Source organism: Pelodiscus sinensis, chromosome 5 (genome assembly GCF_049634645.1).
Source record: "Pelodiscus sinensis isolate JC-2024 chromosome 5, ASM4963464v1, whole genome shotgun sequence".
Lineage (NCBI taxonomy): Eukaryota > Metazoa > Chordata > Testudines > Trionychidae > Pelodiscus > Pelodiscus sinensis.
Window position 1 is genome coordinate 245926 of NC_134715.1, and position 13531 is coordinate 259456.

General features: G+C 43.3%; 1 protein-coding gene across 3 annotated transcripts in view; it reads left to right on the plus strand.

Moving 5' to 3' along the window:
* The window catches only part of TNKS (tankyrase), a 127355-nt gene that overhangs the window by 41384 nt on the left and 72440 nt on the right, over positions 1-13531 (plus strand). For all 3 annotated transcript variants that reach the window (XM_075929204.1, XM_075929203.1, XM_075929205.1), the window contains exons 4-5: positions 12454-12490; positions 13334-13409. In XM_075929204.1, coding sequence (XP_075785319.1) covers positions 12454-12490; positions 13334-13409 — 113 coding nt within the window. The remainder of the gene's footprint in view (positions 1-12453; positions 12491-13333; positions 13410-13531) is intronic.

Consider the following 13531-nt stretch of genomic DNA (forward strand, 5'->3'; position numbering starts at 1 on the left):
CAGCTCCAATCCAGGAAAGCACAGCATACAAGTAGCCTCATTGAAGACAATGAGGATACGTTTTGTGCTTCAAAGTAAGCACATCCACAAAGTGCTTTGCCTATATTACTTTTGTGGCTTACTCCTGGAATAGTGAGGTCAGCGAAGTATTGAGTGACTTCTCAGTATCAGAAATAGGTAGAAAAACTGAAGAAAAATTAGTGAAAAGGAAAAAAAAATATTAAGGCTTGTAAGACTGTCCATAGTTCCTCATATCATTTTTTCTTTAGATAAAGGCCTTGGTTCTCAGGCCTCTCTGTGCCAGTCTGGTAATGTAAAGGGTTCTCAGAACAGCAGTCACTTCAAATTCCACAGTTAGGAGTGAGACAGCCCTAAAAAATGTTGTTCTCATCAGATCTACTTGGGGCTATGGCTGTGTCTGTGTACTTACCCAGGGCAGCATCAGCCGGGGGTGCCAGAATGTTCCTGCTCTTGGGAAAGGCATCCTTTTTGTGTGGGTGCGTTGTTATAGATGTCTCTACCTGTGATTTCAGGTTATGGCTACATTAAGAGCTAGGGGTGTACTGGCACAGCTCTCAAGGACCTATCCCCAGCATAAATAGCAGTGTTGACATGGTAAAAAGGGTGGCAGTTGTGACGGCACAGTTTAGCTGTGCTGAGTACATATCCAGCACATGTGCATCCTGCTAGCCTCCTGACCCAGCTGCTGGGAAAAAGGAAGATCCCGCTGGAGTCTTTTGGATCTGCTTTAGGCCTATAGGCATCTGATGAATCTGAATCTGGTCACCCTAACCCAGTTTGGCTGCATGAAGGATCCTCTCTTTTTCCTGCCACTTCAGAGCCTCTTGATTGCAGCAAGGGTGGTGACCTTCCACCAGGATAGACAACCCTCCCCCTGATGAATAGCATCAGTGCTGGTCATAACTTTCCCAAGCTGCAGAGGAGTGAAATTGATCAGAAGAGCAGCCAGGAAAACTAATGAGATGTCATATGTTACCACATTATTAAACCTGAAATATAAATATAAAATCCCTCTCCTACAAGAGGGCTCGGGGCTGAGCCTTGAGCAGGGATTGGAATGAGGGAGGGATGAAGGGTGTGGGCTCTGGGTCAAAGTTTGAATGTGGGGGGAGGGACTAAAGACTGAGGCAGGGAGTTGGGCAGGAGGGGGAGAGAGATGCCGGCCTGCTGGCTCTTGCCTGGCAAGGCTTCCTGAAGCAATCCACATGTCCGGCTCCTAGGTTTAGAGTAGGCAAGTGGCTCTGCATCTCCCTACAGGTACTGATGCTGTAGCTCTCATTGGCCATGGTTCCTGGTCAGTAAGAGCAGCAGAGTCCCTGTAGCCATTCCTGCACCTGTTAGACAGAGGGACGTGCAGATTGCTTTTGGGAGCCATGCAGAGCCAGGACAGGTAGGGAGCCTGCCTTAGCCCCACTGCATTGTCGACTGGACTCTTAGCAGCCTATTACAGTCTCCCAGATTGATCTCAGTAGTTGCCGGAAGATCGATTCTGGGAGACTCCGTCAGTCCGGGAGAGTTGGCAACTCTCAGTTAAGGAAGTTAAGAAGTGGATAATTGACTAATTGTGATTGTATCGAGGACACCAGTGTGGGGAACTTTTTTTGGGTCAGAGGCCACTGACCCACAGAAGAATCAGTTGGGAGCCACACACATATGAGAAGCAAAAAAAGCGTGGCCCCCAACTGAGAAGGAGAGAGACTCTCCCCACATTCCCCTCACACACCAGAGCTTAGTGGAGCCCAGGCTAGTAGATTTTGGGTGCCCCAGTTCTGCGGGGTGTTGTGCATAAAGTGGCTACACAATCTCAAGCACTTTGTGGTTTTTTAAAAATCACATAAATAATGTATGTGTTGTATGTGGACAGTGTCAGCGTGGTGGAAATAATCTGAGATGAAATCTGATGGATTGATCTTCATGTTGCATATACTGGGAGCGGGCAGCTGTAACGTGTTAGATAAACCTCTTCATGCATAAACACAGTGTTTAATAATGCAGTGCTCTGAAATCAAAAGTAAATCACAGCAGCTTAGTAAATTAAAGGATTTTGTCTTTAATTTATGAGCTTGTTTTTCTTTCCTCCTGCCACTCTGTTTTCTGAGCTGCTAAGCTTTTATTTATACTACATTAGAAAACTTACCCCGTGTTGCCTGGGTCTTTCAGGGAAGGGGGCTGGAGGTGTGGGGGGTGCAGGAGTAAGGAGTAGGGCAGGAGGCTGGGAGTGTGTAAGAGAGAGAGTTGAGGGTAAGGAGGGGCTCAAGATGAGGGATCCCATCTAGCAGGACCTTCTGCTCCCTCTTCTGGCCACCAGGGGCTGCATGTTCCTCTCGCCACACCCCCTAGCTGCCAGCGGCCTTCTGCCTCTCCCTCTGGCGCTACAGCCAAGGGTGGAGTGGGGGAGAAAGGGCTACTTACCTGGACTGGTGGCAAGCAAGATGGTGGAGCCTCAGCCCTGCTGGCCACTGTCTTGGTGGTGCAGCTGCCCCCCAGTGGCCACTCTCAGTATCATGTCCTCTTTTCTGTGCCCCTCTTTTGTGTTCCCCTTCTCTCTGCCCCCTCCCCTTCTATGTTAAGGAAAACAGTCCTGTTCCTGGCACTTTCCATTTTCTTGGCACACCCAAACCTTGACCTTGCTTTCAGTTAAGAGGAAGCTGCATACTAGTCTGGGCACAAGGATTGCTAGGAAGAGATGGGATCCATCTAACCATCTTCACGGGCAGGCTTGCAAACCTGGGCTTTAAACTAGGTTTGTTGGGGAATGATGACCTAAGCCCTGAGGTAAGTGGGGAAGTTGGATACCGGGAAGAAACACAAGGAGAAAAGAGCAACAAAGGAGGAATGAAGAAGGTACAGCAATCAACTACTTATCTAAGGTGTTTGTTCACGAATGCAAGAAGCCTGGGAGAAAAACAGGAAGAATTAGAAGCCCTGGCGCAGTCAAAGAACTATGATTTGATTGGAATAATGGAGACTTGGTAGGATGACTCGCATGACTGGAGCACTGTCATGGAAGGGTGTAAAGTGTTCAGGAAGAACAGGCAGGGGAGAAAAGGAGGAGGTGTTGCACTGTATGTAAGAGAGCAGTAGGATTGCTCAAAGCTCCAGTATATAGAGGGAGCAAAGCCTGTTGAGAGTCTGTGGGTTAAGGTTAGAGGCAGGAGCAACAGGGGTGATGTTGTGGTTAGTGTCTGCTATAGACCACCAGGTCAGATGGATTACAGCAGTACACAAACAATTCAGGAAGTTTTTGGAGAATGTTGGGGATAACTTCCTGATACAAGTGCTGAAGGAACTGACCAGGGGCCATGCACAGCTTGACCTGCTGCTCACAAACAGGGAGGAACTTGTAGGAGATGTAGATGTGGGTGGCAACCTGGGAAGCAGTGATCATGAGATGGTAGATTTCAGGATCCTGATCAAAGGAAGCAAGGAGAGCAGCAAAATACACACTCTGGAGTTCAGAAAAGCAGACTGTGACTGCCTTAGAGAACTGATGGGCAGGATCCCCTGGGATGCTAACATGAAGGGAAAAGGAGTCCAGGAGTATTTTAAAGAGGCCTTATTGAAGGCACAGTAAGAAACCATTCTGATGCACAGTAAGAAAAGCAAATATGGTAGGTGACCAGATTGGCTTACTGGGGAAATCCTTGGTGAGCTTAAACACAAAAAGGAAGCTTACAAGAAGTGGAAACTTGGACAGACGACTAGGGAGGAGTATAAATATATTACTCGAGAATGCAGGGGAGTAATCAGGAAAGCGAAAGCACAATTGGAATTGCAGCTAGCAAGGGATGTGAAGGGTAAGAAGAAAGGTTTCTACAGGCACGTTAACAATAAGAGGGTGATCAGAGAGGGTATGGGGTCCTTACTGGATGAGTGAGGTAACCAAGTGATAGATGATGTGGGAAAAGCTGAAGTACTCAGTGGTTTTTTTGACTCCGTCTTCACAGACAAGGTCAGCTCTCAGACTACTGCACTAGGCAACGCAGTATGGGAAGGAGGTGGACAGCCCTTGGTGGGGAAAGAACAGGTTAGGAACTATTTAGAAAAGCTAAACATACACAAATCCATGGGCCCAGATTTAATGCATCCGAGAGTTCTGAGGGAGCTGGCAAATGTCATTGTGGAGCCTTTGGCCATTATCTTTTGAAAACTTGTAGAGGTCAGGAGAGGTCTTGGATGATTGGAAAAAGGCAAATGTAATGCCCATCTTTAAAAAAGGGAAGAAGGACAATCCAGGGAACTACAGACCAGTCAGCCTCACCTTAGTCCCCAGAAAAATCATGGAGGAAATCCTCAAGGAATCCATTTTGAAGCACTTGGAAGAGGGGAAAATGATCAGGAATAGTCAACATGGATTCACCAGGGCCAGTCATGCCTGACCAATGTGATTAGTTTCTATGATGATATAACTGTGTCTGTGGATATGGGAAAGTCAGTGGATGTGATATACCTTGACTTTAGCAAAGCTTTTGATATGGTCTCCCACAATATTCTTACCAGTAAGTTAAGGAACTATGGATTGGATAAATGGACTGTAAAGTGGATAGAAAGCTGGCTAGATTGTCAGGCCCAACGGGTGGTGATAAACGGCTCAATGTCTGGCTGTCGGGTGGTTTCAAGTGGAGTGCCCCAAGGATCAGTTCTAGGGCCGGTTTTGTTCAACATCTTTATTAATGACATGGATGTGGGGATGGGTTGCACCCTCAGCAAGTTTGCAGATGACACTAAGCTAGGGGAAGAGGTAGATACGCTGGAGGCAGAGATAGGGACCAGAGCAACCTAGACAAATTAGAGGATCGGGCCAAAAGAAATCGGATGAGGTTCAACAAGGACAAGTGAAGAGTCCTGTATTTGGGACGGAAGAATCCCAAGCATTGTTACAGGCTGGGGACCGACTGGCTAAATATCAGTTCTGCAAAAAAGGACCTGGGGATGACAGTGGATGAGAAGCTGGATATGAGTCAATAGCGTGCCCTTGTAGCCAAGAAGGCTAATGGCATATTAAGGTGAATTAGGAGGAGCGTTTCCAGCAGATCTAGAGAAGTGATTATTCCCCTTTATTTGACACTGGTGAGGTCACATCTGGAGTACTGTGTCCAGTTCTGGGCCCCCACTACAGAAGGGATGTGGACACATTGGAGAGGGTCCAGCAGAGGACAACCAAAATGATTAGGGGGCTGGAGCACATGCTCTATGAAGAGAGGCTGAGAGATTTAGGTTTCTTTAGTCTGAAGAAGAGACCATGAGGGGGGATTTGATAGCAGCCTTCAACTTCTTGAAGGGAGGTTCCAAAGAGGATGGCGAGAGGCTGTTCTCAGTAGTGATGGATGGCAGAACAAGGAGCAGTGGTCTCAAGTTACAATAGGGGAGGTCTAGGTTGGATATTAGGAAAAACTATTTAACTAGGATGGTGGTGAAGAACTGGGATGGGTTACTTAGGGAGGTGGTGGAATCTCTATCCCTAGAGGTTTTTAAGTCTCGGCTTAACAGAGCCCTGGCTGGGATGATATAGTTGGGATTGGTCCTGTTTTGGGCAGAGGGCTGGACTTGATGACCTCCTGAGGTCTCTTCCAGCCCTAGGATTCTATGATTCTTTAAGTGTGGTGGTCCTAGCTCTTACCATTTAGGAGGAATTTATGAACAGACTCACAGAGGGAGAGAGAGACACACTTGCAAGATAGAGAGAGAGAGAGATTTTCAGACAGTGAAGTATATTGTCTCACAGGGTAACTTTAAAAAATAAATGGGTTGCCTTTTTCTGATATTTCTTGTAGATGACCGACCCTTTTTGCATTTTACAAACACAGAGCATTTATATTAATAAATAAGTGTGAAACGTACTAGCACATGGGCCTGAAGATGTTTATGCAAGTTCAGTTGGAGACCTGAGCGAAGTCCTACATTCTGTCTTCAGTGAAGGATGAGTAACAGTACTTTCAGCTCGACCTTTAAGCAAAATTTTGTCCTATATTACTGTAATATTAGCCATCTCGTGCTTTATTTCTGCAGCAGCAAAGGATACCAGGATTTAAATAGCAGACAAATTATATTTTCTGAGATGCCACCTCAATAGATTAAAAAAACAAAACAAAACAAACAAACAGAAACAAACGAAAATGCATTTGTAGAGAATCTAAACATTACTTGTGAACAAAATTCTGGAATTCTTCCCTACAGAGTTTGCACAATCATATCTAGTATATATTACTTTGTTCCTTAAGTTACATCATTGGGTTGTTGTTTTTTATTTGAGATATGAAGAGGGAAGTTGGGTCCAGGTAATATGCAGAGGTCATTGAATATTATATACTATAGTAAATAATCACTCGGTGTTATACAATCTAAGCTACTGCCTTTTCCAACAATATTTTGTTCTGAATTCTGTTTGCTAATTGCATGGCTTTTGGGGCTGTAACTGACAAACAGTCTAGGTAGCCAGAGGGAAGAGAGGTTTAATGAATCATAACTGCAGCTGGGAGGCAAAATTATTTTTGAGATTTGTAGCTTTTAAAATAAATGTGGAAAAGTTGGGGTTTTTTTTTCATTTTGTTTTCCTGTGGGAAACAATATTTTTCAAAAACCTTTAGAGAACTGATTTATCAACAGTTCAGTTTTTCTACACAGGGTAGTCATTAGTTATAGCAAAATCTATTACTTTTGTTCTGACATTCTTTTTATGATAAATTATTTGCCATAGTTTACTGTAAAGGTTACATACAAATATGAAGTTATCTTTTTTTCTTTACAATTCCAGCAACTTTGTAATGGGAACATGATGCAGTTGACTTTGTTTTTGATTTTCTTCAGCTTTTAAAATCCCTTGTTTAGAAGTCTGATTGTGATGTACATCCTAAATTAGAGAGCTCTCCCTTGTATATTTCCTCTGGCAAGAAAGAGGCAGACCTTTTCAGTTTTTTGACCAATGTGTTTCTTAACCTTTTCTGTCACTGTGTTAAAGGAAGGCACATAACTGTATTTCACTGATAACTGGGAGGATCTGGGAGACTGAAGAGAATCTCTGGCAAGAAGATGTTTGAACTATGGCAACAGCAAAGTGGAACTGATTTAATTCTGGCCAATTGTATGATGTAGATATTGATGAATCATTCTGCTGCTGCTGTTTGGATGACATTCTTGGCAGAAGTGGGAGTAGAGACTAACATTTGTCTCCTTTCTCACTTTTAATATGAGTAAATTTTTCAGATCCTGTTCTTCCTAAGCCACAGGAGAGGATTGACAAAATTTTTATTGACTTCTTATGGTTATTGCTGGTTATGTGTTAACAGTGATTGTGGCAACATAGTTTAGGGAAGGCCATGCTCAATTCTCCCAAGCTGTCCAAATATTAGAGATGTCTCCAGATATACAGTAAAAAAATTACTCTTCAATAATAGACATTAGGAGGAAAAAAGGCAAGCAACAATACTTGTCCAAGTTGTATGCCATTTCCAGTAAAGATCAAAATCTGACCCTCAAAGCTTTACAAGTCCAAAATCCCTCTATATATTGCAAGTCCAAAATCCCTCTAGTTCACCACATACAGCTATATGTAGCTTTCTGTGTGAGAAAACAGCCATTTTGAAGCAACGCTGCATGCTTGAAGCAAGGAACCTGTAACCAGATAGCCAACATATTTTCTAACACAGCTCATTTTCCAGTGCAGGTAAAGCCTAGTTCATCAGTTTACAGGCTGTTGATGTTTAGATGATTATTTTTGTAACCAAAAGGAGAACCTCAGTGTTTTGAATGAAAGATTTGTCATTGCAGCACAGTTCCTTGGCAACGGGATGGGTTTTTGGTCAATTCTGTGGTCACAGAATAAGCAAGAGTTCTGGCTTAAAGTAATACAATATATTTTAACTTGAGTATTAAAAATTTCTTACAAAAAGGGGAGTTTGTATTTATTGTATATGTGCCAGCCCTCCTAACAGTGCATAATCCATTGCAGTATTCTTCCTTCTCTCCCCAAAGGTGTCTAACACAAAAATGCCAGATATGTTTCTGGAGGAAGGAGGGGTGAAGTGGAGGGCTGAGTGGGGAATAACAGGTCTGCTTATTCTCCCTCTCCCAGCTAGGGATGTAAAATTTCAATTATTTGGCTAATTGAATAGTCGGTGCAATTTGCACTAATTAGTCGATAAGGGCCCAAGGACTGTTGCTACACTTCAAAGGCGAAAGTGCTGCAGGGAGCACGGGGCCAGCTGGGGGCTCAGAGTTCCCAGCTGAACTCAGGCTCCATGTGGCACTGCTGCTTTGAAACACCGTGTGCATCCCGGGCCAGCTGGGTACTTCCAGCTGGCCCTGGGCTGCACACGGCATTTCAAAGCAGCAGCACAGGGTAAAGCCTGGGGCAGCCCCAGGTTCCACATGGTGCTGCCACTTTGAAGCACCCCCTGCTTCCTCTCCTCTTGCTGCCTCTTTCTGATAGTGGCAGCAAGGGGGCGGGGAGGAAGCGACTAGTCGACTAGCCTGTCGACTATCCGGTGCTTATCGGCTAGTCAACTAGTCGTTCACATCCCTACTCCCAGCTCCCTTCCCCTTGAGTCTTCCCACTGCTTGCTGCAGGTGTCAGTTGGGAGTACTAGAGCACAGACATACTGCACACTTGATTCTTCATGCTGAAATTTCAAAACCCCTACTTGAATGACTGTGATGATCATGTTTAGTTTGGTAAAGGAGGGATGGGAGGATATTTCTCTCCTCTGTGTGCTCCTGAAAACCTGGTGCAAATACTGGAACATTTTGGCAGAACAGCTTTCAGCCGCATTTCTGGCTTTCAACAGGGCATTGATCACAATTTCTCTGCCCACTCACCTCCTATGATCAACCTCATATCATGTTTTCTTTTCCACCTGCTTATGAGGAACATCTTGTCACTTCTGTATTATTATTGAACATGGCCAGAAGCTTGTTTTTGTTGGTCATGTCTGAGTCTTTTAATGTCATCTTCATCTACTTAATCCCTTTCCTGTGTAAACCACCTTCGAACAGCCAAATGGGAACAGAGTAAGATAAGCAAGTTCACCGTGAGTTCCCTGGACTAGATGGGATAAAACAGAGAAGTAATCTTAATTCCTAATTTCAAATGCTAGTTCACTCTGGGGAGTCGTGCGGCTCATCCATGCATTCTGCTTGCTGGCAGCCCTACGTATTGGTGGATTCACAAGGCTGTCAACTGAATTTCACTAATGTAGCAAAGTTTCACAATAATTCCAGCACATTATATATTTGTGTTTGCCAAATGCTGAGAAGAAACCTTGATGACTGGTTGGTCAAGGACAGCTCCAGATCCCAAATGCAGTCATGTTGCCTCCCTCCTGTCCATGTGCATGCTCTAGACCTGTTGGTGAACACAAAGAAGGCCCTTGTACTGCATCATGCACGATATCTATCTGGAGACTTATCACTTCCTGGGAAGCCTGAAATCTCTCATGGACTGCTTGAATTGAGACGTCTCACCTCGAGAGGATGCTTCATGCAGAGGTCGCCCATGCAGTCTTCTGAGGGGAAAGGGGGCTCTCTGGGTTGACTTGTTTGCTACCAGGCAGCACTGCCACTGTCCCCTGTCCTTCAGACAAGGCCTGGGTGCAGGCTTTCTTTGAATGCCTTCTTCTTGTCCTGGATGGGGGATCTGCTCTATAGGTTTTCCCCATGTTCACTCATCAGCGAAGTCCTACAGAAAATCAAAAAGGACAGGTCATGGTCATCATAGCTGTCTCGTGGCCCTGTCAACACTGCTTCGGGAGCCTGTTGAGCCTGTGGCTGCTGCTGCTCCACCCAGACCTCCTGTCCCAGGACCGCAATGATCTTCATATCTCCGCACCTTGGGGCATGGATGCTGCATGGCTGAACCCAGAGGAATGGGCATTCACCAGGTCCTCTAGCTGACAAAGCTACATGACTAAATGGGCAAGGTTTGTGCATTGGGCAGCAGACCAAAGCATCTCCCCAATGGAGGCCCCAATCCAATCAATCCTAGATTACCTGCTTTATTTGAAAGATGGGTTGGCACTGTTCCCTCAAAGTACATCTGGTGGACATTTCCACCTTCCATCCCCTAGTGCAGAGGTTCCCAACCTTTTTCGGTTCCTGTACCCCTTTGGCTTTTAGTAAGCCTTCCCGTACCCCCTATTCAATATGAAAAGAAATAAATTATAGACTCTAGAATCCACAACTTTTTTCACTAACACTGCTACTTTTGGACTAGTTCAATTAGGATAATCTAGTTATTTACCAAATATTCCCTGTACCCCCTTGACAAGCTTCTCGTACTCCCGGGGGGGGGGGATGCATACCCCCAGGTGGGGAACCCCTGCCCTAGTGCAAGGCCGCACAGTCTTCTTCCACAGCATGATGGGCAGATTCCTTAAGGGTCTAGAACTTCTCTTTCCCCCAGTCAGACCTCTGGTCCTGCCATGGGACCTGAACCTGATCCTGTCTAGGCTCATGGCCTCCTGTTTGAACCGCTGGCCATGTGCTTGTGGTCTCATTTGTTCTGGAAAGTAGCCTTCCTCATGGTAATAACATTGGGTTGGCATGTGTCTGAACTTTGAGCTTTGACTTAGTCTTACATAAGGACAAGGTTCAGTTCTGTCCATTTGTGGCCTTTCTATCAAAAGTGGTGTCAGCTTTTCATTTAGGCCAGATGTTTTCCTTCTGGTTCTCTGTCCCAAGGTCCACTCTTCTAATGGAAAGCTTCAGACGGGAAGCCGAGTTAGTCTGTAACTGGAAAAACTTAAAAAACAATGAATAGTCTAGCAGCACCTTAAAATCTAACAACTTATAGCCTAGTTCACACTGGTACTTTACAGCACTGTAACTTGCTTTTTAGAGAGAGAGTTTTTGCACACTCCTGAGCCAGAAAGTTACAGTGCTATAAAGTGCTGGTGTAGACTTAGCCTAGGAAACACCTTTGGGTGAATTTGAAGAGCAAGAGGGACACTTAGCCATGTTTTTTTGCAGCATTCAAATCTTCATTACAAGCATGTTTTTGTGAATGTCCCAAAATGAATCTAATCTTGTTTTCCTAAGTCTGGCAGCCAGCTTCAGAGTGTCTGTTGCTGTTTTTAATTTTGCAGCTAATGAGATTTGGTCTGTTATGCTGCTGCTATAAGCAGCCATGAAGCTGTGAAGAACTATGCCAGTTTCACTCTTTTGCTGGTTGGAAAAGCTTAAAGTGATGGCAGAATTAGACTCTGGCTATTGACAAGGAAACATGACCCAAGCACTTCGCCCAACAGTTAGGGTCTGGGTTGGGGAGCGAGAAAAAGAACTTTGCTCTTCGAGGCAACATTGATTGGCATCTTTCCACTTACCAGCCTAGAGTGGGATTTTCACAGGAGCTCATTGTTGGGCTGCTTGCATTGAAGTTAACAGGAGTTTCACCAGAGACTGGTTATAAATAAATGTGGATAGTAGGGTAGTGTAGATTTTTCAGTAGGGCCATCCTTTCCTACCTCACTCATATAGGAGAATGGCATATCCCATTTTTCAGATGTGCTTTTGGGTGGTTGTATTAATCCTTGGGTTCGAAGGAGTTTGGTACATTTTCCAAGCCTCGCATTAAATACTCCAGGAATATCCTACTTGTTGAGGGTGTTTAAAAATGAGTTTCTGAATTTTGAATCTCATTTCACTTAGATTTATGATTAACATGTATAGTTGTGATTTAGTTTTGCTGACTGTCCTTTTGTTTGCAGTTAAGTGCCAGAACAGCTCATCTTCACTGTGTGCTCTTTTCACTTCAGACATCAGGAGATTCGGTTTTTAAAGTGTATCACGGTTATTCATGTGATTTTTTTTTTTTAAATCTGATTTAAGAACATGCTTGTTGCAGTTAATTGCAAGTTTGAAACTACAACTTTGAGGATTTGTGCCCTTTTGGGTATATTTTATATTTGAAAAGTGTGTGATTTTCCTGAAATCTAGAGAAGTTCTGATTTTTGGAATTTCCTAAGCCATTATGAGCCATTGCTGTTTGTAAAGACATTGAACTTAAAACAAACTGCCTTTAAAAGGTACAAATTACCAGTTTCTAAGAGTCATAATTCCTTGCTTTGTCTTGAATGTATTACACTTTACAAGTATACTGTGTCATACTGACTGGGAAAGTGGGGGAGGGGACATTGTCTTCAGCTGGCTTGCTGTTATCAGAGGGAATGTGCTTCTGGACACAACATTTAGCATTCATTGGCTGTGTGAAGAAAGCCATTTCATCTGAGGATTGGACAAGAAGCTGCGTCAATTTGCTGCCCGTCTCCAAGGCACTGGTGATGCTGCCTTCACAAGCTGGCTAACGTCACAGCTCCATCACCCAGCGGGGTGTGGGCTTTTTTTCTTCTCTTCTTTTTTAATTCGGTATTTGCTTCCTACTGCATTTCTTAATCTGTTTTCTGCCAAATGCTAACAGCATGATATTTTGCAATCATTTAGGTGAATACAAGAAAGACGAACTCCTGGAAGCTGCTAGGTAAGTGCAGCTTAGAATACAAAGCATATTTTGGGGGTGGGAGGAGATGAGGAAAAGGGGCTTTCATAAATTGTAATGTTTTGTCATTCCTTTCTATGAACTGATGCAGATAAACCACTTCATTTCAATAAATTGCTTTGGATTTTACAGTCTATTGCGAATAGAACGTCTGTTTAATTGAAATCCCCTAATATGATTCTTAGGAGGTTAACATTAATTGAATTCTTGCTTTAAGCTGTTAGAAATCCTATTTACCATTTATTGATTGTCCTTTTTTGGAATAAATTTTGTATTGTTGGAGTACTTCCTTTTTCTCACTTTCTGAAAGCTTTATTTTCAAAATGTTTCCTACCAAAATGCAATCTACAGGAGCAAGAGTGAAAGGTGTGAAGTTCAATCTAAAATTCTAGAATGCTTTTATCCTTCTGTATCTTTCTGAAAGCTTATAAAACAGTTATTCTTACACTGTATTTTCCCTTTCAATAGTATTTTAAAATGTTTTTAGAAATACAGAGTTATTTGGCATGTGATTTGAAGAATAAGTTATTAACTACTAATTCAGAAAATGGCTTTCAGCATCAGTAAAACCAGCTAACAAAAAGATTCTATTATAGGGCTGTAAGAAAAATATATTTAAATTTTTTTTGCATGATTGACTGTAGATTTAATAGCAAGTAGAAGAATATTCTGTATTTCATCAGCTGTTCTAAAACATTTGAGATGTTTTGAAAACTGACATTTTCTACTCTGCTTTGAAGAATAGCAATATACACTACATAAATATGAAAATTCTTATAAAATCTTTTATAAAAGGACATGTCTTTTCTCCCCCGGCCTTTGCAGGAGTGGTAATGAAGAAAAACTAATGGCTTTGTTGACTCCTTTAAATGTGAACTGCCATGCGAGTGATGGGCGAAAAGTAAGATAATATCTATTTAATATTTTTAGATTTTGAGAGGTACATTTAAACACACTGTGAAGATGGGATATTTAAATCTGGGCACAGTATATGGCTGACTTCTAAATGTTGTATTTTCACCA